The 25,381-nt window shown below is 40.1% G+C and overlaps 1 protein-coding gene across 50 annotated transcripts in view; it reads left to right on the forward strand.

Annotated features, from left to right (window-relative positions):
- ANK2 (ankyrin 2) overlaps positions 1-25,381 on the forward strand; it is a 371,582-nt gene that overhangs the window by 260,458 nt on the left and 85,743 nt on the right. For 38 of the 50 annotated variants that reach the window (XM_074823462.1, XM_074823464.1, XM_074823465.1 and 35 more), the window contains 13 exons: positions 2,201-2,299; positions 4,350-4,547; positions 7,344-7,442; positions 7,612-7,710; positions 10,237-10,335; positions 11,481-11,678; positions 13,635-13,733; positions 14,303-14,401; positions 15,820-16,017; positions 17,474-17,572; positions 17,680-17,778; positions 20,412-20,510; positions 22,634-22,732. In XM_074823462.1, the coding sequence (XP_074679563.1) occupies positions 2,201-2,299; positions 4,350-4,547; positions 7,344-7,442; positions 7,612-7,710; positions 10,237-10,335; positions 11,481-11,678; positions 13,635-13,733; positions 14,303-14,401; positions 15,820-16,017; positions 17,474-17,572; positions 17,680-17,778; positions 20,412-20,510; positions 22,634-22,732 (1,584 nt within the window). The remainder of the gene's footprint in view (positions 1-2,200; positions 2,300-4,349; positions 4,548-7,343; positions 7,443-7,611; positions 7,711-10,236; positions 10,336-11,480; positions 11,679-13,634; positions 13,734-14,302; positions 14,402-15,819; positions 16,018-17,473; positions 17,573-17,679; positions 17,779-20,411; positions 20,511-22,633; positions 22,733-25,381) is intronic. The other 12 variants (XM_074823504.1, XM_074823506.1, XM_074823463.1 and 9 more) reach the window with 5 other exon arrangements.

The raw sequence follows: 25,381 nt of genomic DNA on the forward strand, positions 1-25,381 counted from the left end.
AATGATGATGCATTTATAAAAGCTGTGACAAGATAGAATAGGATAGGTAGCAAATTTTTATCTCTACTTTTAGAGGGAATTATAGATGAGAACAGGGCAGAAATAATGCTTTTTAATGATTTAGTTCTTATTTTTGTTTTCGCTAGACTTTCTTGTGGAGTTGATGTGTTTCTTAGCTTGTATTTTTCTTCTTTTTTCTTCCTCTGAGGATTTGTCCCGTTTTTTTCAAGACTTCACGCAACTCTACCTTTCTTTTGCTGTTCTATTAAATAGAATAACATCAAAGTCACTATGCAGATAGGGAAAGTAAACCTTCCACATTGATTAAAATTCTAGACCACAAAAGGACAGAAACTGGAAAGAAATACCAAATAAATACCTTTCCTAGAAATAAGTTTAGCATAATTTCTCACCTTAGTAATGCTAAGGAGACTTATGTGTATGAATTCCTCTGGTAGCAGGATGAAAAGTATACCTCAGTTGTGCATATAAAGACTTGATTTAGGGGACTCTCTTTCAGTGCAGAAAAACCCCACAGATAAACTAGTTACACCCAATTGCTTTACACTGACCCAACTGCCAGGTGCCAAAGAGACTTGAATTCTGTTTGAGGGTTTGATCTTGGATCTATTGAATTTCATTGCAAAGCTTCCATGGGATTTAGTGATACCTCTGCCTCTGAGATAGTGAGCGTCAAGGTGGACCTAACCCCTTCACATGGTTCTGAAAAATCTCTGGAAACAGTAGTTAAGTAAGGGAGAAAAATTTCTCTCTGCAGACTTCAGTTCCTCACTGCAGTGGAGCTTTGTCGCACTGTTAACTCAGAAAGGTGTTCTGTGCTTTTGAAACTGAGGATGAGACAGGATCTACTTCTTGGAACTACCTTTTGTAGAGTATTACCAGGCTGTGTTTGCATAGCTAGAATGATGTTGCAATTGCAATGGCACTGTGCAGACTAGAGCTACTTTTAAATTAAAGATGTTAGTATTAGAAGTAAAAATATAGTGATATGGGCTTCCTCCAAACTCCAGCAAGGCAAACAGTGTATCTGTGTATGAAGCAGGGTCACTGACTCATGCTTAAGGCCATGTTTTTGCATTTTTGCTACTTTTTTAACCTCTAAGTTATAAATCTCAAACCAGTATGTTCATCTTTTAATCATGGGGTTACTGGATTCTTCAGAAAGCACCCTAGAATAATGTCTTCTACCTCATGTAAGATGAGCAGTGAGTATCAAAGGGAGAAGGCTTTTCTTGTGATTAAAAACTATTACCATTTCACCTTTATAAACCTGTCCCTGTTGAATGAGTATTGAGGACTTCTCCGAGTGCATGCTTGAACAATATTGAGATCTAATGAGATGAAAACTTGGGTTTCTATATTTTACACATTTTCTTTTTTCTGTTATTCAGCACTAATATTCTTTTGCAACCATTTTTCTTGCCTCATATTTCCTGTATTTTTCTGCATAAAGTCCAAACTGTAGCAGAATTACCTAGAATGCATTCTCCTATCCAAATGTTTCACTGACACATCTTTTGCTACCACTGCTGTGATTATTACTGAGTAGCCTGAGCAAGTCTTTTGATGTAGGATGGCGTTCTGCAATGGAAAAAATGTTGTGGAGTTTGGGGGTCTCACAGCAATTTTAGCAAAGAATTGTTTTCAGAAATGAAAGGTTTTGTTCTGTTTGTTTCTCTCATTCTTTTTTTCTCTGTTTTAAAACAATCTTTCTCCTGATGCCTCTATAAAAAAAACCCAAATAAATTCTAGAGTAAAATTTCTAGTATGAACATTTCTTGTTTCATCCCTGCATCAGAAGCAATCTGAAGGACAAGGGTTGATTAATGGAGCATCCTTGGCCCAGCAGACATTATCCAGGGAGAGGCAATACAGTCTCAAAGCCATGCAGAGGAGAAGAAGGGGCGGAGGCAACGCATGCTCATATTATCCTCTTTGATAAGAGATTTCAACACACAATGGGCCTCCTCTCTGAAATGGTAACGTTAGAGAGTCCTTTACTGGTGCAAGGAAGAATAGGGTTGAAACTTCATGTTGTGGAGCCAGCTTCAGTTAGGAATCAAAACCAAGGAGCTTTTTCACATGCTTGTGGGGCTGCATTCCTGCAAGGTTGTTCCTCAGAGTGCTAGGATGGACAGATGAGGATGTACTCATTTGTTTTCCCTCCTTTTACTTTAAGGATGGACTCACTCCACTCCACTGTGCTGCGAGAAGTGGACATGACCAAGTTGTGGAGCTGCTCCTGGAACGAGGTGCCCCACTGCTTGCACGGACCAAGGTGCGTGTCTTCTTAGAATATGTTAAAAGCTTTGTGTAACTTTCCACAGAATTTTCAATGTCACTGAAAGGACAAGGAAGAAGACAGGAACATTTCTGTTCTCCCAAAGGAAATGTATTAATGGGTAGAATGATCCAAAATAAAGTTTTCTTACATAATTAGGGACTATCCTTTCCAAATATATGAAACAACATCCATTTTTTTGCCCCTCTATAATATCAGACGAAACACATGATATGCAGTGCTATTGCACTTTTGTTGCTTCCTAAGACTGTAGGACACGGAGATGGGAAAGCTGGGTCAGTCACTCCTGAGAGATGATTCCTGGTATATATTTTCCGATCCTTCATATGAGCTGACTAGGGCCTGTGAATTGCAGCTTCTCTTAATTGTTTTCATGGACTATTTCAGACTTGGAAAATTATTTCAGTGTGTTGTTACTGATTTCTGAAAGGCACACATCTTAAATTAATGCATTTCCTACAAATGCTGTCCCTTTGGTCAAACTAATGAGGGAACGTTACTTACAGTATAACAGCAAACCCCACTGAGCAGCACTTCAGTAAATTTCAGAGTGCCTGACAAAGGTAGCTGGTATCGTTAGTTGGGAAACAGTGGAATAGAGTATTGCAGTCATGTGCTTGAGGTCCCCTGGAAGATCAGGAGGGAAAAACAATTTAAATATCAGTTTCAGACCATTGCACTGTTTACTGGGCCCCACTCCCTCAAACTTAGCTGAAAACAAGGGCAATTAGTGTATTCTGAGATTTTCTCTTGATAGTCTTCAGGAGGTTTTATCACTGGGTTGCAAGCATATCAAGTACATCAAGGATGTGCTCAAGCTTTGCATCCTTGATAGCACCAAGTACTCCAGGTCATCTGTTTATGCAGGAAGGATCCACGGGGATGGGGATTGTAGGGAAATGATTCCTTATAATTTCACTGATTCCGTTGGTGGGAGAAGGTGATTAGGTGAACCTCATGTGTCAACATCCTGACTTCACTAAGAGGTAGAGAGGCTCAGAAGAACAGACCCTGCCACATATATTGTGCACACTTCAGGCAGGATTCCCAGATGTTGCCATTCAAAGGCAGATATTGCCAGTCAGGAGAAAATATCAGCATTGCTGTGGCAGTGTCTGGATGTCCCCACTGTGTTTGAGGTCTAAGCAGAGCAGAACTGTCCAGTGAATAATCCCCTCATTCCAGGTGACAAATAAACAGTCAATTTGACCACACCAAGTCACCTTGTTGACCACACCTGTTCAAGTCTGTATGTTACAGTCTACCTTTAAAGACACAGTGCTTTTTAAGTACCTTATTGCATGTAAAATGAAATTAGATCTAAAAGCAACTTCCTCTTCTAACTTCCAGCTGAAACAGGTTGTTCCAAACTGGAGACAGGCAAATATGTAAATATTAAAACTATTTTTTTTTCTGAAAACAACTTGTTATAAATATTAATAGCAATGATTATCTTTCCTCTTAATTGTCTGCCTTCCATGAACTTCACTATTTACAAAAAGGTCTATTAAAGTCAGACAGGGCTATAAAACTCTTGCTTCCACTGCCCTGCAAGTTGTATGGTTTGAACAAAAGGTCCAACCATGGTGGTGGTTGAAAGTATTATTTCCCAGAAGCTCAGGGATCAGGTTTGTCAATATAATTTGTTTTTAAATTGAGCATTTAAAGAAAAAAAAATAGGTTCCTTAATAAATATGATGAAGGGTAAGTAGGTGCTTTTCCTCTAATTAACATACAGCCTATGTCTTAGTGTTATGATGAGTATCCCCAGAACTGTCTTTTAAGGTCAAGATATGTTTTATTAAATCATGAGGCAAGATCCTTAGATTCTTTTGATTAAAATCTGATTTTAGTTAATTATATCATGTTCCTCTAAATTTGCCTGTATTTGCTGGAAGGGAAGGAGTGACTATAGCTTTTTTCTGTTCTAGTCCGTAGCTGTTTCAGTGATGGGCATCCTTGTAATATATGCCACAATCTAAGTGAGAGTTACTGGAAGTTACTGTTCTGTTTTCTTTCACCACAGAATGGACTCTCTCCACTTCATATGGCAGCCCAGGGGGACCATGTGGAATGCGTCAAACACCTCCTGCAGCACAAAGCTCCCGTGGATGATGTCACACTGGATTATCTGACCGCCCTCCATGTGGCTGCACACTGTGGCCACTATCGTGTCACCAAACTTCTTCTGGACAAGAGAGCAAATCCCAATGCTCGTGCCCTGGTAAACCTGTCCCACCTGTGTCATGTAACAAGTCTATGCAGGGCAGATGAGTAGCTCTTACCAGTAAAGCTAAGTGAAAACTGTCAACAAACTCCCAACAACCTTAAACAGTTGCAGTGACAACAGGAGTTGACACACCTGCTGGTTACCAATATTGTATCTCAGATCATTAGGCCTAGTCATGGACCACGTCCTGTGTCAAGTGGCTGTAGTATCAGCTCTGGAAGCTCAACAGAGTTCTTAAAATCAGAGCCATTTCTAGCTGATGCAGAAATTTTACTGAATTAATAGTTCAGTTTTCCATACTGTGTGATATGATGCACAAATAATTTCTAAGCTTTCAACTGCCTCTGTAAGTTAATTAGCATGGAAAAAATATATATTAAAAAGTTAATATTTCTGTATTTATCACATTATGACATTCCCTTCCGTTAGGTGCCATTTTTCTTCCTTTTCAAAAAACAGTTCTTCTGATACTTAAAGGAAAACAGGTATGATTCCTTTTACTTACCGATCAGACCAGTATCCCCTAACTGAGAGAAAAACATTACATTTGGCTCTGGGAACATATAAAGCTTTCAAGAGTCTTTAATCTCTCCAAACCCAGACAAGATTTCAATTTTCTCTAATAGGAAGTGTCCCCATGAACGGTTAGCTGGATGGAAGTTAAAATACCATTATATTACACCCAGTGGGAGAAGGAAAGAGACTGTGAACACTTGAGATGCTTCTGCATGGCAAGAAGTCTGGCATTGCCTGCTGTATTCAGTGCCTCCACAGAACTTCCACTGCAGGCCACTCTGATGTCTTCTCCAGCTTCTTGCCTTCTGTATGACCAAGTTTTTCTCTGAAGGCTTCCGCTATCCCTTACTTCCTTGGAACTGACTTTTTATTGATGCAATTTTCTTCTACCCTCTTATTTTTCTTGGTCTCTCTATACCAGCAAATCCCATAACCCGTCTTGTCTCCTTTTCTTACGCTTTTCTTGTTTTGTCTTACTCAGTATCATGTTCACTTGGTTGATCTTTTTCAATGCTGTTTTCATCCTTTCTTGTTTTTCTTGCCAGTCTTTTGATTAGCTGTACTTTCCTCAGCTACCCACACATACGCATTATATATTAGCCCCCCATCTTCTTTCTTTCCTTCCATGACCAGAAATATACCTTCTGTTCCTCCCATTCCGTCCCAGAGAAACCTCTGAAATTGAAGGAGAACACCCTCAGGCCGCTGCCTCTCTGTTCTCTTCCTCCAGGCTGTTTTTTTCCCTCTCTCTTGTTTCCTCTCCCATCAGGGAATTGTTGCCTCTGGCTTGTTTTTAGTATTTAGTATATTAAATGATGCTTATAATTTCTGTTAGTGATACATTTTTTCTGCCTTCTCCTCTCCCCCATCAAACTGTTCCTCACTTAAATAGAAGTAGCAAAATTAACTCAACTCAGGCAGTAAAATTAGGTGAAAATATGGAAACTTCTGAAACAGGGAAACTCCCAATGAAATATAGAGACATGTTGTACAAGAGGTAAAATATCTAATGGTTTTGATTCCTTCTTTAGGAATTGGAGAGGCTAATGGTAATAACGATATTCAGCAGAATCCAGTGATGGAATAAATTTTACAAATAATTCATTTTCAGCTAGATTTAAAAAAAAATTGTTAATGTTTGCAAAATTATGTGGGGATACAAGCACTATATGAGCTGTTAGCTTTTTCAATTTGTATATGCTTTAAAGCACCTTCAAATCAGCTAGTAATTAACATTTCCCTTAACAGAAGCTGACTCTGGAATAATGTCACATGCCTCTTTCCATGAGCTAAGATTTCATTGATAAGTTCTGTTTACTGCTAGTTGATTGTTTAGCAATACTGATCCTTTTCATTAGAAAATATAGCAGTTTTTCAACATTATCTAAAAATGTTACCTGTGCTTTTCACTAAAATGTTCACATATGGTGAATAATGTGTTTGCTTAGCTTTAGGCACACACTTAACATGCATTAACTATAACAGTACATAAAAAAAGCCTGAAGTCAAAACATGTATTACGGTATAGGGTATGAAGACATGCTTTGATTTGGGCCCCAATCTTACTGAATGAGCATTTCCAAAGAAATGAATATGTGCTGATGGTATGCACAACATTAAAACTGTTGTCTCACAATACAAAATGCTAGGTTGCAATCTTGGTTTAAGATGTTCACTTCCCAACCCCTTCCTGTTCCTGCCCCATTTAATTTCAATCCAGATGAGGGCTGATACCTGGTTTACAATGCTTTATGACTCAGCAGAGCAGGAATAAAGGAAGGGGGCCCACAGATACTTTAAGAGTGAACACTCTGTATTGTGAAACAATCTTTTCCTAAAGAGGAAAAAATATAAAGAATATGCTTTATTCATTTCAAAAGACATTAACTGATTTCAAGGTGATAATTTCTTACATTTTCCTTGTGTTAGGCAATCTTGGGAACCACTTTAAGTTGTCCTAACATATACATGTGTGCAACCTTCGGAACTACATGCATACATGTGCACACGCATACACTTGAAAGTCAGAACAGGCATTTCTGTATTTGGTTTTTGGGGGTGGAAGTTCAGTTTCTCTCCACTGCCAGGGAACGAAGCAGCGCCACTGCTTTATTGTGCCTCAGTCTACTGGGAGATGTCTGTAATTCGTAACCTGTTGTGCTTAAGAACAATTGCTTCTGGTACTCTAACACTTGTGCTCCCAGTGTGCCAGCATGGAGCTGTGTGGAAAGTGTAGCTGCATGTTTTTAACTAACATGACTGTCTTTTGCACAGAATGGTTTTACTCCACTGCACATTGCCTGCAAGAAAAATCGCATCAAAGTCATGGAACTCCTGGTGAAATATGGGGCTTCAATCCAGGCTATAACAGAGGTAGAAAAATGTTTCATGTCCCGAAGAAACATTCCTTTTCTCTCTTCCTTTTTGCTTCTTTTTTCTCTCTCCTATCATGCCTCACTTTCACTTATGTTTTATTTAAACGAAGAAGCCCCTTCCCTATGCCCGTGCAGAGGAGTAAAACTGCTCTTGCTTTGTTTCGCAGTCGGGCCTCACACCAATACATGTGGCTGCATTTATGGGCCACTTGAACATAGTCCTCCTTCTGCTGCAGAACGGAGCTTCTCCCGATGTCACTAACATTGTGAGTATGGCTTTGACTAGAATCATCTGTGCAATACCTCCTCCGAAAAGGGTCTGGCCTACCATGTAGCTCAACCAAAGGTCACATTTTAATGATACTTTATGACTTTATTGCATTTTAGGACAAATTATTCTAGCACCTTTAGTGAAGAGAGGACAGTGGTAATTGTATATGCATTATAAACCATCTGTGGTTTCATGTATTCTTCAACAATGCTTGAGTAGGTAGTTTCCCTTAGAAACAGACAAGGCTCACCAAATACATCCAAAACTGATAACAAGCCAAGTCACAGGGAAGACTGTGTTTCCATTCTGAAGGATGAAATTTAAGTCCAAATGGCTCTAATTTCTGCTTGCGTAGCTTCACTGTCTGCCATGAAATTGTGTCATTTGTATGAGTGAAAGGGTATAAAATGCTTAAAACCTAACAATTAAACAAAAAATAAAAATGTTAAACTCAAGATGTTCATTTTAAACAGGAAATTCCAGGATCTGGTGCCTTTCGAAAGAACATGCTTAAATCTAGAAAATGTGACCTTTGGGAGGTAACACAAAATGCAGAACCTGACTTACCACAGAAATCAGTGTTTGTATACCAATAGCCTAGTTACCAAGAAGAATAACAACAAAAAAGAACATGATAGTTTTCTGAGCTGTATTTCACAGATATCTTACTGTTTGAATTTGTCAGTATAAACAAATATTCAACTTATGACTGCCTGCACTTTGAACGCAGCTTTTTGCCAGTAAATAATGTTACAGATAAATGTTCCCAACATCAAAACAACAAAAATTAAGTAATCCGGGTACACTGGACTCATCAGTTTTTCTGTTAGGAAAATTTTACATGGAACCTAGTAAAAACGTTGAGCACGGAGTTGTTTGCTTGAATCATTAGAACAGACTTTTCTTGACACAGTCTCATACTGCTTTCATACATTTTTATAGAAGTAATCTTTATATAAAAACTTTATTGATGATATGAGAGCCAACAAGAAATTCTTGTGGAAGCAATTAAAAGTATTGTGTTACCAGACATTTATGGGCAAAGTTTAACACTTTACAATTTATGCTACACAGGTGTCTTGGCTTTCACTTGGTAAGCTGAAGTTCCCTGTTGAATTGCTAACTGTTTCCAAAAGCTAAATTGCTTTGCTAATTCAAGTACAAAAGGGTCTTTATAGAAATTTAATCTTTAGAGTGTGTGAAACATAAACCTTATTCACATTTTAAACAGTTCATTCTTTGAGTAATAAAGTTTATATAGATGAAATTCTCTATTAAGATTTGTAGCTAGGGCTGTGGGATTTTATTTGTTGCCTACTTACTAATCACAACTGGTAATACAATGTTAATTTAAAAATGACAAGATACATTGACTCCTGGTGAAGAGTGTTTGCTTTGATTAGAAGTTCATAATAGTAGGCAGGCTCAGGCTGCTGCTTTTCCTACATCTAGATGAAGGACAAGAAGACATGATTCCTGATTCTGATGCAGAAGATCTTGACCGGAGTGTTCATTTTGGCAGTTTTACAGTTTAACTTGGTAGTTGTGGGGGTAAAAGCCTTACAACAGAATATACTCTAGCTTTAGAGTGAGGAGAAGGAACAATTAAGACAAAGAAGTGATCAGTCCTGCTGTGTTGTCATAACATATCAAATACAAAGCTCCTGGTTGCGGAACTGTCCCAGTTCCTAATGTACCAGGTACCAGGGACTGTTTTAGTCCACTTTAGGACAGTGCACTCACACAGTGTTGGACAGAGCAAAATTAAGCTAGTAATGCCATTATCAAGGAATACTTGCTTTCAGTGTTCCTTGACAAACCTATGCAAAATGTAAATGCTTTGAAAGTATCATCCATACTTCATGATCCTGATCTGAAATTCCACATCAGTCCACTTTCCAAAATTTCATATTCTCCTTCAAATTCTGTGGGCTACAAAAGGCTTGAAAGAAGATTCATTCTATAGCCTGCAGATAAAGCCACGCTGCTGAGCACAGATTTTACAGATTTCATATGCTGGCTCAGTTGTGCACAGCCACTGCAAGGCGTTTTAATGCTGCCAGTTCCACACAGTGTGCAGGAAGAGACCATCTGGAAAAAAAATCCCCTTCCATCTTGAGGCTTATGTGCCTCACAATCCTTAGAGAGAGACAGGCTCAATATACTCTTATCTCCTGTGCAATACACAAGCTGATGCACTGTTATGTAGAAACTGAGGAACATATGTGACCAGGGGAGTCTATACGGGAGAATTTTCTATAAACCAGGATTTTCATTCTGACCCTCTGTAGTGAGATTATATTTGTCTGGGATCACCAGGTTTGCAAACTGAAGTGTACCCAGGCCCAGCAACACGTATGCATGCACCCTTCTGAACTGCCTCTTACCGGGTCTGAAGCCAGATTCTCAGCTGGCAGCAAGGGAGGTCTCTGCACGAGTTGATGTGGGTGGAATTTACACCATCGGAGCTCTGTTTCTTCGTGAAAGTTGAGGACACTGAAACGCTTTTGCTTTTCTACAGCGTGGAGAAACTGCGTTGCACATGGCAGCACGTGCTGGGCAGGTGGAAGTAGTTCGCTGCCTCCTGAGAAATGGGGCCCTGGTTGATGCCCGAGCCAGGGTAGGTGTTCTGCTTACAATTTTTTTTGCCTTTGCTTACTCAAAAACAGCTGAAGCAGAGGATCTAGGGAGGACCAATTTCATTTTTATTTGATCAGTTGATTCAATATTAAGCACATCTAAAACCAATTCTGAAAACACTAACCTGGGCTGACCCTGACTGGCAGCTCAGCCCCGCACAGTCGTTTCCTTACTGCCCCTGCAGCAGGACTGGGGAGAGAACTGGAAGAGTGCAAAGCAAGAAAATCTCTTGGGTTGTGATAAAGACAGTTTAAGAGGTGAAGGAGAAAGAAAAAATCCCCCCAAACCAACCCCTCCTTCTCACAAGTGATGTAAAGGCAATCACTCGCTACCTCCCACAAGCAGATCGATGCCCAGCCAGTCTCAAAGCAACAGCTCGGAAAAACTCACCCCCTAGTTTTATTGCTGAACATGACGTAATATGGTATGGATTATCTCTTCGGTCAATTCGGGCCAGCTGTCCTGGCTGTGTCCCCTTCCAACCTCTTGCCCACCCCCAGCCTGTGCCCGGGGGAGGACAGAGGGATAAATGAAGAAAGCCTTAGCGCTGTGTAAGCACTGTTCAGCAATAGCTAAAATGCTGGTATGTTATCAACACTGTCTTGGTCAGAAATCTAAAACAGAGCACCACGCAGGCTGCTGTGATGAAAATTAACTCCATCCCAGCTAGACCCAGTACAGTGTGCCTGACTCAGACCAGCAATAGCTGTTCTGTCTGAGCAAGGAGGTGCACAGCCATGTCCTAACACCAAACATCAGAGGTTCTGATAGCGGTTAGTGCCAGATTTTGAAGCTAAAAGGGACTGTTTGTAGAGCAAGGTGCAGCTGTTGTAAGGCAAATTAAGAACACAAAGGGGAGCAAGTGATGCTCAGAGTGAGGTGTGCTGTCTGCCCGATAAAAGGAAAAACCAATGTTTTTCTTCAGTTCTCTATGTTCTAATAAGACATTGCTGAAGCTGATCACAAAAATTAACCCGTGAGCCCTCTGTTACTGCCTTTTTTTGTACTATTACTTCCTATAATTTTTGCAAGACAAATTCATAGATAGATCTCTTGGGATCAGCTAGATTATTGTGTTCAGGGTGGTTCTATCTGTGCTAATTATCTACTTGATTTGAGTTGTAGGAAGAACAGACTCCATTGCACATTGCTTCTCGCTTGGGTAAAACGGAGATCGTCCAGCTTCTGCTACAGCACATGGCCCACCCTGATGCTGCAACAACTAATGGGTACACTCCACTGCACATCTCTGCCAGAGAGGGACAAGTTGATGTCGCATCAGTTCTCCTGGAGGCAGGTGCCTCGCACTCTATGTCCACCAAAGTAAGACAAAATGCTTACATCTGTATTCCAGTAGCACAGGCAGTGCATGCCAGCGCACACCTGCTCCATGAGGAATGTACTTTCACACTCAGAAATTGAATTAGTTTTGGTCTTTTCTTTTGTTCTTACTTAATCAACAGTGATCCAATAGACTGAAGTAATGTATCAGAAGTTAATCAAATTTTGACATATTTTGCTGTCATCTAAAGTTGGGAGTTTGGCTCCTGCTGGAGCCAAATGCAGATCATGATAAATACACGGTCCCAGCAGGTTTAAAATGTACACAAAGTCTTTGTTTCTCTCTTTCCCATTGTGTTATGTTTTGGCCAAAATTTTCAAAAAAGAAAAGGGGATGATGATGACACTTTTTTTTTTTTTTTTTTAATGAACAGGCCTGCTTAGTCTTCAGTACCTTGTTTATTTAAATAGTAAAATAATTCTTGTATGTGCTAGCTGAAAGGAATGTTCCGAAAACATACAAGTCAGCATCTGTCCAGTGCATCTAATGCTGAATCTATTTTCAGTGGTTCTATAAATGAGGTGTCATATGACACAATAGGCCATTTTGTCTGGGGTTATAAAAGAAATAGTTTGCAGAATAATTATTGGTTTGTTAGCCAGAAATGTTTACCGATAGATTCCTAACAGAGTGATGAATACGTAAGAAAATAGATAGCTGTAGATAGAATTATGTGCCAAGATATCTTTTCCAAATTTATCACATGTGTTTAAGTGAGAATCACTTAATTCTCACTGTTATTTTAGGTTTTAAAAAAGTATCCCTGATTTACAGCTGGAGCTTAAAACGTTGTCTTCCAGGGTTTAGAAGACTAAACCAGCAATTTTCAAATTATGATCCACGGATTACTAGGAATGCTTGCTGTTCTCCTTTTATCCAGCTGTTAAATCACATTAAAATGGCTAAAAATACACTAAATACTTTCCTAATTTCCCATATTGCTTTATGGCAATTGCTTTAGTACTGCAGGAACATTCTATAAGTATGAATAGGAGAAGATGTAGTCCACTAGATAATCTCGCTACAAACCTGTGATTCATGAACTGGAAATGTTTGAGATTGCCTGACACAAACTCTTTTTGATGCGGAATTAATGGAATAAGATGATAATGATAATAAACTTTACACATCACTTATGTGTCAGGCAAATAGGTCATTCATTGTAGCTCCTGGGTATTACTGTCAGGGCAGCGGTGCAGTCTGCCACCTACTGTCCTGCATCCGTGAGTTTGTTTCCCTTATCAATGTGTTTTTTCAATTTAAAAGAACAGGCAAAGAGCATGTTAGTTTGATATAGACCTTACACCTGTGTTGTACTGACAAGTATTATTAAAACAAATAGAGAAGGACTCTTTTTATTTAAAAAGACAAGATTTTTAGTCTTGCCACAATGTATTTCCAAAAGCATTGCTGTTGAGGCAGGCATGACTTTTTTTAGTTGCAGTTCAGAGGCTGCAGCAGAACTTGGTGGCTGTATGAATACATGAGTCCAAATATATATCATTCTTCAGCAAACTCTAAAGGAGAAGTATGAAGTTTGGAGCTTTTCTCACTGAATTTAGTTGATGTTTCATTGTTACTGGCAACAATTGATATAGGAAATATTTCTAAAGCTGTTATCATGAAACTAAAAAATGCAGCTGGTTTGGAGTAGAAATTTGAACAAGTGCCTTCATTGCCCACACACAGAGTGTATGTTGCTAGTAGAGTCTGTATTAGCCTGACAGCACATACATAGGGAAGAATAATAAAAGGGAAAGTTTTTCATGCTTCTTAAAGTGCTTTCAAGAGAAGATGCTCTTTCTAGGAACAGCTGCTAATTCTGCAAGCTAGAGTATAGGTTGAAGAGTAAGCACTTAATACATAGTTCTTAAAAGTGAAATGTCAGCATGACCTTTAATGCAAATGTATGCTTTTTATCTCCTGAAATTTTTCAGAAGGGATTCACACCGTTGCATGTGGCGGCCAAATATGGGAGCCTGGAAGTGGCAAAACTCCTGCTGCAGCGTCGTGCCTCTCCTGATTCAGCTGGCAAGGTACTGACAAGAAAGAGAAAATAGTCAGCAGCATTTTAGGTCCTTCCTTAGGAAAGAACTGTGCACATGAGAGAAGGCTGCAGCTGCTTTCACATGGTGGCTTTGGCTGTGTTAGGGTGGCATTCCCCCCAGGGTGATGGTTATGGGTGCTAGTTGTGGGACTGGCGCTACCGAGTGTGTGGGTTTGGTATCCCTGGCAGGAGGGCACAGTGCGTGCAGCTCTGAGGGCAGATCTATTTCTGTGGCTCAGGAAGCACCAGTTCCATTAAGCTGTCCCAACTGTCAAAATCCGAATGGGTAAACACAGGGGCAAGGCCCAGTTTCCCCCATTGCTGTGGGAATTCCTTAGCGCAGGCTCTGGGGAGACAGCAAACCAGGCTTGCGGCCTCAAACAGCCAGGCTGCCCAGATCCACCCTCCTCCACCGCTTCTCTCCCGCTAATGGCCGGCTGCCTGCTGTGGCCTTGCCACATGCCAGTCACCTCATGCACGGCGCCGGCCACCTCACACACTAACGGCTCTGTAACGCGTCCGCCCCCCGCACTCCTAACGCCATAACCACCCTTACAGAATGGCCTCACCCCCCTCCATGTGGCGGCCCATTACGACAACGAGAAGGTGGCACTGCTGCTGCTGGAGAAGGGTGCCTCGCCCCATGCGACCGCCAAGGTGAGCTCCCGCCGCCCGCCTGAGGGACTCTTGCAGGAGGACAGCCCAGCCTCCACCTTTCCTACCTGGCTGCGGGCGTGCTGCCATGCTGAGCCTGCCTGGGAGGCATGGGGATGGCGCCAGGCAGTGTCTCGGGGCCATGTACACGCGCTGCAGTGTGGGGAATGGTCTGTTCAATATAAAGAAACAAAATAATCCTCGGGGTGTGGGCGGTCAGATGACGGAACGGGCTGTCTGGAGGGGTTGTAGGGGCCTTGGAGGTGGTGACGGTGTGACTAGGTGAGTCACTGAGCTGTGTGGAGGTCAACAGCGGGAAGTTGGCCCTGGCTGGATGACCCCCAACCTAAATTAGTGTACAGCGCTCTCAGACCTTCGTTGAAAAAGAAGAAATACATATGTGTATATATGTATATATGATTGTGTGTGTCTCAGCCCATTTTTATGTTTGTGAGCTTTAGTCATAGCTGGAAGTCACTTCAGTATTGTGTAATATTAAAAATTATGTGTATATGCTGACCACACATACAGATGATTCATTCCAGGGTTAGGAACAGTGTCATGATATCACTATGTTAGGCAAAGGCTACTAAAAGGGGAAAATAACAAGCAAATTGGTGCTGATGTCAGAATGTTCTGCCCCATGTGAGGCTGCTCTTTTATATGCTGCCAAAAAACGTGGCCTGTTAAGTGATTGTATCAGAGCTGTTGTTTCCATTGTGGTGCATGGAGAGCAGCAAAAGCTACAGTTGCAGTAGTATTGTTTGGTAAAGCTCCCTCTTAAAAAAAACACAGACCGACCAACAGAACACCTCCAGAGGGACTGTCTGCTGTAACTCAAAATTTCCCTCGACAGTGCATTACAAAGCAATTAAAGGTGGGAAGTTGTCTTATTGCCAGAAAGTACCATCAATGCTGTTCTGCTTTGCTTAAATGGTTAATTTGATCAGAAACACATTCCTCCCTATTGCTGTTTCCAGCCAGTGCCGTGACTGACACACGTATCAAAATTCCGTATGCAAACACACCTCTGCCCACACACTCCGAGCAAGCATAATGCAATGAAGAGTGTGCACCCATCACTCATTGCGGAGAATGTCACTCATCAGTCAAAAGTGAATATTTACAACATAGGTTATTTGAAATGTAGGTGTCAAACTTGGGATAATTTGAAGGTATCAGCTGAACAGTGCTGCCCACCCTAGTGAGGGCTGGCTTTGTTCTAGTTTTGATGGTGAAATTAACAGACAGGCAAAGCAACACAACAGCTGGGAAATGTGTGGCCTTGAAAATTTAATGAACTCTCATGTGTAATAATAAGGGGTAACATAAAATAATACTGTTTTATGGTGTCTGAATTCTTAGGCTTACATGGCTGTTGTGTTTATTTTATTCTCATTTTGTTTTCTGACTGGTATTAGAATGGATACACTCCTCTGCATATTGCTGCCAAGAAAAATCAGATGCAGATAGCTACCACTCTATTGAACTATGGGGCTGAGACCAACATTTTGACCAAGCAGGGAGTCACCCCACTTCATTTGGCCTCCCAAGAAGGTCACACTGACATGGTGACCTTGCTTTTGGAGAAAGGATCCAATATCCATGTGGCAACAAAGGTAACTCGCAACTGGAGACAAACTACTGTGCGTGGGAGTATCTGGTAAGATGCAAAGTGCAGTGTGGAAATGATGTCACGTTGTCAGGAATTCTCAGCTTCGCTTCCTTATATACATATTTGTGAGTCTGCAGAAGTGACAACAGGTGGGTGAGCAGTAAAAACGAGAAGAGGGTATCTAGGACTGGCAGATGGATTGACCAGTTAACTTATATCATGTAATTAATAGCTGTACTGGGTAAGGCACAGGAGGAGCTGCAGCTGTTGCCGTGACCGGAGGAAAATGATGTAACACCTGGCGCTGGTAGAGAGGTTACAGGAGGAAAGGCAGAACAAGAGAAAATTGTTTCTGAGCATTCAGGAAGGCAGGACTGCAGTATTTTTGTTGTGCTGCAACCTTGTCATCTCTCAGGTGCATATGCTCCTGAAGTTTTTACATTAGATGCAAAGAAAGAGGAATGTAAAATTCTGGAGTCTGTGGGTTCATGGGTAGATTAACAACATGTATCAGAAATCTAAGAGCTCCAGTTCAGTGCTCTTGCCAGCAAAGGTGCTTCTCCTCATATATTTACCCTTCAGCCCTCTTTCAAAGTGGAAGAAATTGGCTGTGTCTGGCAAATAACGAAACAACATTATTAGCGGAGTAGTGAGTGAGAAAAATCCTATGGAGGACCTTTCCAATTTCTTTTATTTTTTTAAAAATTATTGTACATGACAGCTTTTTCATAGAAAAAAAGTTCCTCAAAAAACCCCTGTTACTGTAGATCTTCGTTGGTCACCAGATATATCCAGGCATATATGTAAGTCTTATTTAATTCAAGTTGAAAGCCTGCAGCTTTTGTTCATACAAGACAAAATAGAAGGCTCAAGTCTCTCACTGTCTGGCATTAATGTATTACACTACCTAACCAATGAGAGACAAGATGCTCTTCATTTCTCTTAGAAAATTTGTTCCCTGCCTTGTTCACAGGGAAGCACTATGTGCGTGATCACAGGGAGTTTTTAAAGGCTGCATCCATTGCCTTGGCATCTTTGAATGGGATCTATTTCTGGAGTTATTTTCTTCATTCTGACTCGTGCCTGCAGTTGTCAAGGTTCCCTTTCCTGTCTGAGGAGTGGGAAGCACATTCACTGTGCTTCCCTAATTTATTAATGGGCTCCTCAGCTTCCCAAGTGACATTATTGTATACAATCGGAGTGTGATCATTGATGCCTGGAAGTTTTACACTGTGGTTATGGTGATGTAATTGCTTTGGAGCTGTTTGTCAGCCGGAACAGGAGAAACATCAGCTCTGCTTTGTTTAAAAAAAAATCACCCATACTTAAAGGCTATAGTTAGGATCTCTTAATCTTTTAAAGATGAGAAAGCGGGAAAGTCTAGATTTCTTCCCTCAAGTAAAATAAGTTTGATTCTTACTTTTATCTTTATTTATTTATTTTGTATATTCTACCTCCAGACTGGACTGACATCCTTACACCTTGCAGCTCAAGAGGATAAAGTGAATGTAGCTGAAATACTCACAAAACACGGTGCAAACCAAGATGCTCAGACAAAGGTAAATCATGGAGTGGCTACTGTCTTCAGTGTGCCAAAGGATGCTACCATTGTAAAAGGAATGTTCCACTGAGCTTGCAGTTTTACTTCTTTGTTCTCTTATTGTAGCTTGGTTATACACCTTTAATTGTGGCATGTCACTATGGAAACATCAAAATGGTGAATTTTCTTCTCAAGCAGGGAGCAAATGTCAATGCTAAAACAAAGGTAAAGAATTTTTCATTGGTTTTGCTCTTTATTTATGTATTTATAATACATACCATAGGTGCCTTTTCACTAGGAAACTGTAGTTGCTGCGTGGTATGTGTCAACATATGGTGATTCGTGGCTGTAGTGGAATCACTTCTCTCTGCTACATCTCATTGTGTATTGTTCACAAAAGAAAAGTCAGGTAACTATTTGGGTGTATGAAAGAAGGAGATAAGAGAATCAGTTTTACTGATATTTTTTTTTTTCTTATTTACACATGGTTTACACCAATGTAATACCGGTGTGCTGCTAAACTAGTAAGTAACAATTCAGACACTCTGAGGGTGATGCCAGGTTCTCTCCAGTCTGCTGGGGGAAGAGTGGGAGGAATTATTGCTGATCAAAGTGTGGGTGGTATGACTTTGGGAGAGGAAGCAGCTGTGATGGAGGAATGCAGTTTACTGATGACAGCTTTGGGGTTTTTTTTGAGGGGAATCCGGGAACACTGTTACTGACCATTTATACTGAAATGGACCTGACTGCCTATAACCAAAGTCTTGAATGAATTCTACTGACTTCAGCAGTTTCTTCTAGTATAAACTGGTGGGCACAACACCTGATTGTGATGCATTTTGTAGCAAGAATTGTGTATCTCCTGAGTATACACAGAGAGGTTCTGGTGACAGCAACAGTGTGTTGCATCCCAGAAACCATCGCATCACCCTTATCAGGAAGAAGGCTAACTTGGGAGCTTCAGGGATTCAGCTTAGTTAAAGCTGGCTTCAGGCAATAGCTTCAGGCTAGCTACTAGCTTCACATTGCCTGTTTTGAGATCAGCATGAAGAAGTCCATTGATATTTCTAGTGACATACTGTATCTTACAAATACTAAATCAAAATCACAGGCTTGTGGTCTGCTGGTCCCTCTGGCCAGCTCCTCTGTCCCCATCTGCAACCTATGGGATGGATTCCTTTCTCAGAGTAGCACTATTTCATCACAGTGCTCACAGCTCAATGTTGTAAGAAACAGCAAAGTAAATAAATAAAAGATGCTGGCCCATCCCTCATGAGATCACCCAAAATCAATGGGCAAAAACCAGGGTTTCCAAAAGAACAGGCAACACTACTAGAAAAACAGCTGATAAGAATTAATAAAGCAGACACTAGCAGGATCCAAATGATAGCTGCCAAGACATTCAGCTGAGGTATTTATTTGGAGATGAGCTAAAAGGACAGACATACTTGTGTCTTTAGTATTAGGTCTTACTCTAAGTCTTAAGGGGCCACTGGGCCAGATTCCAATGCCGTTTCCCCAGCTATTTAACTTATTTAGAACAATTTCATTGAAGTCAGCAAGTTTGTATGAGTATGGGCCAGTGGTTCTTCAAAATCTCAACCTAGGGACCAATAAAAATACTGGCAGTCTGTCAGCTGGTACTGTGGACTCAGTTTAAAGAGCAACTTCATCCTGGCTAGATTCAGGGTAGGCATGTTAAAGAATAAGTAACCTCTATTGCAGCTTGGTCTTTAACTAGAGAAAGCCTGCACGATGCTTTGTGTCATCTCTGTGAAAAATGATATGGCTGAACTCTGTTTTTGAAGGACTGCACTAATACTTAACTAAAGACAGTGAATTTACTTTGCACTACAACCTACAGTAAAATCCTCCTTCGATTTCTTAGTAGTCCATTCATGTATACTGTAAATATAAGAATTGTAACAGTTCTGAACTATCACTATTTAATTAGTAGTACAAAGCATTACTTGCATCTATTCGTTTGCAAAAGAGATAACTCTCAGAGCGTGTCTTTCAGAGCCTGCCCCCAGGCTTTACATATGTGTACAGTGAGATCAACTTGGTGTTTTTTTCCAGTTTATTCTCTGCTTGCTTTCAAAGCCAATTGCAAATAATTTTGTAAATTAATTGCCTGGCTGGACTTTCACAATACCATCTCAGATCAACTGGCTGAAGTACACTTTGATTATGTTTCTGTATTGTGTAACATTAGAATGATCACTGGAGGAGATATGTATACGGAGTCAAGCGTGTTTATTAATATAGACATTGTGTACATGTTTTTTAGTGTAATTAGAGCTTGGTTAAGCCTTTTGAAGGCAAAGTAAAGGTAAAATTGATTGACATTTGTAATAGGTTTATGTTGTTGGCCTTTTTAAAAGCAAATAGTCTCAAATCGCTGCTGTTAAAATTTATATATTTTTTAAATTGGCTCAAATACTTTAAAGGCAAATCTTCGGGCTTCTATAGAAAACTAAGATGTGAAAAGAAGAAAAATGTTCGCTGCCTCAGCTGTGATTCTGTGTCCTTAGCATGCCACTTTAACTTTACTGTTCCTTGTTATTCCTCCCTCTGGTTTAGGAAATGAGGAATTATCTGTCTTTCCAGAGATTGCTTATATTGTGAGATGAAGGGTGATCTGTGAATAAAAATATTATCTTCCTTTGTCTTTTCATTAATCTGGGGAAGGAGTGTTATTATTACTAAAGATTTATTATCTTTGGGTTGATTAATGGCATAATTTCTTTTTGAAATGTCTCAAAAGGAGCAGAAGGAAGCAAAGCGAAGTGTCTAATCTAATTACTGGTGGTTTTTGTTTGTTTGTTTGCTTTTATTGTAACCACTGTGGACAACAGAATGGGTATACCCCTCTTCACCAAGCTGCTCAACAAGGCCACACTCACATCATTAACGTTCTTCTCCAGCATGGGGCCAAGCCCAACGCCATCACCACTGTAAGTCTGGGAAGTGCCAGTGGGAACTTGTTTCCCTGGACAGTTCTTTTCTTTCTCAGGGCTTGAGAACAAGCCTTTGTTTTGGTGAAAGTATTCCTCATACAGCTGGTTGTCAGATGTGTAACTTCCTTTTCTTTTCCTTATCCTCTTAAGGTAGTTCAGGTCTAACTCATTGTGCACTAAGCTAAACATGAGCTGGGGAAACTGATGCCTGAGCTGCAGGGTCAGGCTGGCCACAGCTAGCTGTGCTGTGTTTTTCAGTTGCCCTCTGCATCAACGCTTCCGTCTATGAATTGATATCTTGATAAGGATTTTTCTGTAAAAATTAAGGGGAACCCAGAACATGAGCTTATTTTTTTTTTTTTTAAGATATAAACCCAAATTTCTGTCTCTCTATCCACTGGATCTGCTTCAGGTTCTTACTGAGTTCACTGATGTTAATGCCTCCTCAGAGACTGTCAATAGTCTCTGGCACAGCTCCTTCTCAGGCAGGAATGCAACTGTCCTATTTCATTTTGATGTTGTTATTAGTCACTTCTAATTGGGTAATCTTTAAAATTCAGCCAGAATGTCCAAAACTCGTGTCATTCCCCAGAGTGGATCAGGTTTCCATGTACATACATTGTGCATGCTTAAATCAGCACTGGCACCCTGTTTGGTGCTGGAATGATCACACTGAATAATCTTCTGTGAGGTTATCCAAAATACCAGTCTATGCACCAGATCATCAAGCAGGAGACGATTGTAGTCAGCTTCTGGGGCTGTAGGTACTATTGGGCATATTCAACTGAAGCTCTCTTTATTTGGTTTCAGTCCTCATGTTGGGGCTGTCATGCCCAAATCTGACCCAAATCTAAGCAGGGTCTCAAGGATGTGTCTTTACTGCACAGTTTGCATGCTTTCTCAGGTACTATATCTGTTCTTGTCCACACATAGTAACCTCTAGGTTGAGATTAAGGGAGAATTTCAACCTGAAACATTTGGCAGGGGAATATGGAAGTGGGATATGAGCAGTTAATGTGCAAGTGATGGTAACAGTCAAATTATTTATGCTGTGAAGATTCTGTCTGTTCATATTGTGCTGCTAATACACAAACTGTGTTGCTTCAGGGTTGCTGAGATAGAGTAGTACAGAGGAATTTAAATTATAGATAACCAAAGCCAATACTGAAGTAGAGAGAAGCCCTCAGGCTCATATCCTTCACACAGTGCAGTAGTGTCACAAGAGAAATAATTTCAGTGCAAAGAGCAGTACATTGGCTTTCCATGATTCCCCTGATAGGCCAGCATGTGTCCTTTGGTTTAGTGCGAAATAGAACAATTCTGTGTAGAGCTCTTGGCAAAGAATCATGAAACATGCCACTTCCTCCCTTCCCCAAGTTGAATGAGACGGAGACCATGGACTGCCAATGTTCCAAATGATGAAATGGAGATAAATAGGCCTAAATACTTACTAAATTGTCATTTTAATGTCCATTTGATGAATGGCACATCTCTATATCATGGGCATTTAAACTGCAAATAAATGTATTTAAATGGAAATTAATTCCCCACCCCCAGGCCTTTTTTGAGTTTGTTAAATCATTAGCTTTTGTGTACTTTTATGGGACAAACATTTTTGCTGTAAGGGGGAATAAAAGTGTACGTGGACAATAAAGCTGTAATCTTGTATTCTCCGAAGAGGGAATTGTAGCTGATAAAGATTTAACAGTTTCAACTGGAAGTGAAACTGTAACATTTTAAAATACTTTTTTTTTTTTTTAGAAGAGTATTTCTGATACAGAGCCATTTATACAAAATGAAACATGAACTTCTGCAGACAAGACATATTCTGTGTAGTGAAATCTGAGCACTGAAGGGTTAAACCATACAGCACTTTTTTATTTAGAATAGCAGGCAGATGTAAGTGTGTTGTGTTACCATGGTAATCAGGGCTATAGTCTTAAAGAAGTTACAAAGACGGAGTCAGATGTAATGGTAAAAAAACAGTGATTTTCCTAGGCTGCGCCTTGTTTTGGATGGAAATGCTGGCTCATGCAGTGTTGAGAGTGAGCTCATTGGTTCACATCACAATCCTCCCTCTCATTGCGCTCTCTCTCTCCCCTTCTCTTTTTTCTCTTCAGAATGGTAACACTGCCTTAGCTATTGCAAGGCGTCTGGGATATATCTCAGTGGTCGATACGCTGAAGGTTGTAACGGAGGAGATTACTACCACCACAACTGTGAGTTGCAGATGCATTAAAATGTCTCTCTTCTTTATTCAGAATGTTGTCTTGCTCTTCTTCCCTCAGACTCTCCATGTGTGTTTCCTTTTTTTATTTTCGGGTTTTAGCCCCCCCCCTTTCTGTTGGAGTTTTGCAAAAGTGCTACAATGCTTTCAGTATATCTTTTAAGCATGTGGAAGTGTGTGCAACACAACAGGCTTCACTGAGCTGGGTAACGTCTATGGGCATACAGATGGAAAACAACTATTCAAAAGCAGAGTGAAACTTTTTTTCTAGATATGGGTCTGAGCTGCAAACCCAAACTTTCCAGAAGTTTGTGCATTGTTGTTTCGATCCTGTCCTGTTTCTCTGTTTCTCTTTTCACCTCTCCTTTTCAGTCTGTCCTTACGTTTCCACACTTTTGACACCTACTAAGGCTCAACCGTTGCAGCACACCACAGTAAGCTTGTCAGCATTTGGACTGTACCAGCCATGGAGTGGTGCCAAGCTTAATGATGCTCACTAGATGGCTCTGAATTGTATCAATCATCTTTTCACTCAAATCACTTTCAGTTCAAGTAGATCCCAGTTTTCCAAAATACAAAAGAATCTTCCCTCATGTGCTCAGTCCTCTCAGTCCTCCATGCTCTTGGTAGTCTGTATTTTGATTTCAGGGTTTGTGAATAGTATGTGCTGAACATCAGCAAGGTGGTACTGTTGCTTTAATCTGGGAAAAAGTGATGTATTCTGACACTCTGGGACAGGAAGATTTTCTCTTCTTTGACTTTTACCTCCCATCTACAATTGTTTTAGCAGGTAGGAAGGGAGAATATTAGAAATAGTGCATCATTTAAGAAGTTAATTTTAATTCCCATTACTGCATTTTATCTTGAAACACTGTTGTAAGGTCATGCTCTTTTTTTTGCACACACACACCCCCTTTTTTAAATGCAAGAAGGATTAGCAGTCTAGAAAACCTATCATATCTAGATGTCATTTAGGAGCTCAGAGCCATGAAAATTCACAGATTACTTAAAAGATGCCACTACTCAGTCAGAGAGGGGATTAGAGGAAGAGGAGAGATCCAAAGTTACTTGCAAAGAAATGGGAAAATAATTTTGATTTTGTTGTGTGCTGACAGCAAGTCCCACTGATATTAACCGAGGAAGATGGAGTAAAAGTAACATGGCATAAGGTTACAAATAGAGTGAGCCATAATTTATTAATGAGCTGCAAAGATCAGACTGAGTCAGGTTTGGACAAAGAATTCCAGCATAGTTCCAGAAGTCTCTCAATAAAAACTGTATGTTTTTGTTACTTATTTTGAGTTCTCGTTTACTCATGTAGCACATCACACACGTGCATACATAAACACAAATGTATCTATCCAGAGATTTAGAAAAATAAAACCTAGGTAAAATTTTTCAAGAAACTTCAGCTCTTTCCCACAGTGTCTTTTTTAGCTTCAAATGACACCTTTGCTGTTCTCTGTGCTGTGTCCTGGCACATTTTTTCCATTTATGCCCTGATATAAGCTGTAACTTCCTTTCTGTCATACATTGCATTGCACTGTGGAGCTTTGTACCTTGTCATATGTAAGTATTAGATGCTTTGTAATAATAGGGATTACACTATGAGAAGACACCTGTGAGTTATTTACTTTGGATAAATGTTTCTTTAAACTTTAAGGGTAATGGATTTTTCTACCAGATGCTTGGGGATTAGGACTGAATCAAATACTGAATCTTACTTGCATAGTTGACCTCTAATGCTTGTAATATAAGAGAAATCTGAAATCTTGAACTGTGCCTGTGTACAAAGCACTGCTTTTAAAGGTCAGGTGGGAACCCTCGATAAACTCAGATCTTTCAGCTATGAATTTGTCGGAATCTTGTACCTTAGGGATATGTAGAATATAAACCTCTGATGGTGTTGTTCATGGTGAAGAATGTTGATTAAACATAATTTAGAACAAGTCCTCAAAAGGAGGGATAAATAACAGGCACTCACAGGCACTCCCTGCAATAAAGTTCTCCAGATGGTGAGGTTGGTGTTGCCAAACCAGAACACAGCATTTAGCACTGAAAAAAAGGTTCTGTCACCATAGCTACTTCATTCTGTAAGGTTGTAGCTGAGTGATGCATGGAGGATGTTAGACAGGCTGATGCTTTATTGATATTCAAGTCACTGGTGCTTGAGATGAGGAAAAGATTTTCAGTGCCAAAGCCTTTGGTCTAACTTTGAACAAATTTTTCTCTTACTTGCATTAGTTTTATTATTAGTGGAGCCACATGAATATAAAGCAATAGGGAGAATAAAGTGCACATATTTTTACTCACAGATGAGAGATGACTAGGAAATAAATCAGAATAGGCTAGACTTTCAAAGGTTTGCTATGCAATTAAGTTTTGGGGTGTTTATACAAACAGACATAGTCTTCCTGTGGACAAATGAATATATGAGGAGCTTTGAGGTTGTTTACAGTATACTGCAGTTGAGTAAGTAAGCACTGAAAGTATGTACAGGTTTATGTACCTGAATTAGATATCTGAATTATTCTATGCCATTCTATGAAAATCTGGTCTTACAATGAAAGTCTTAAGTACAGAAGCCTAAAGTAAAGTACATAATTGAATTCTCAGTGGCACTAAACAGTAGAGAGTTTGA

Source organism: Strix aluco, chromosome 4 (assembly GCF_031877795.1).
Source record: "Strix aluco isolate bStrAlu1 chromosome 4, bStrAlu1.hap1, whole genome shotgun sequence".
NCBI classification, from domain to species: domain Eukaryota; kingdom Metazoa; phylum Chordata; class Aves; order Strigiformes; family Strigidae; genus Strix; species Strix aluco.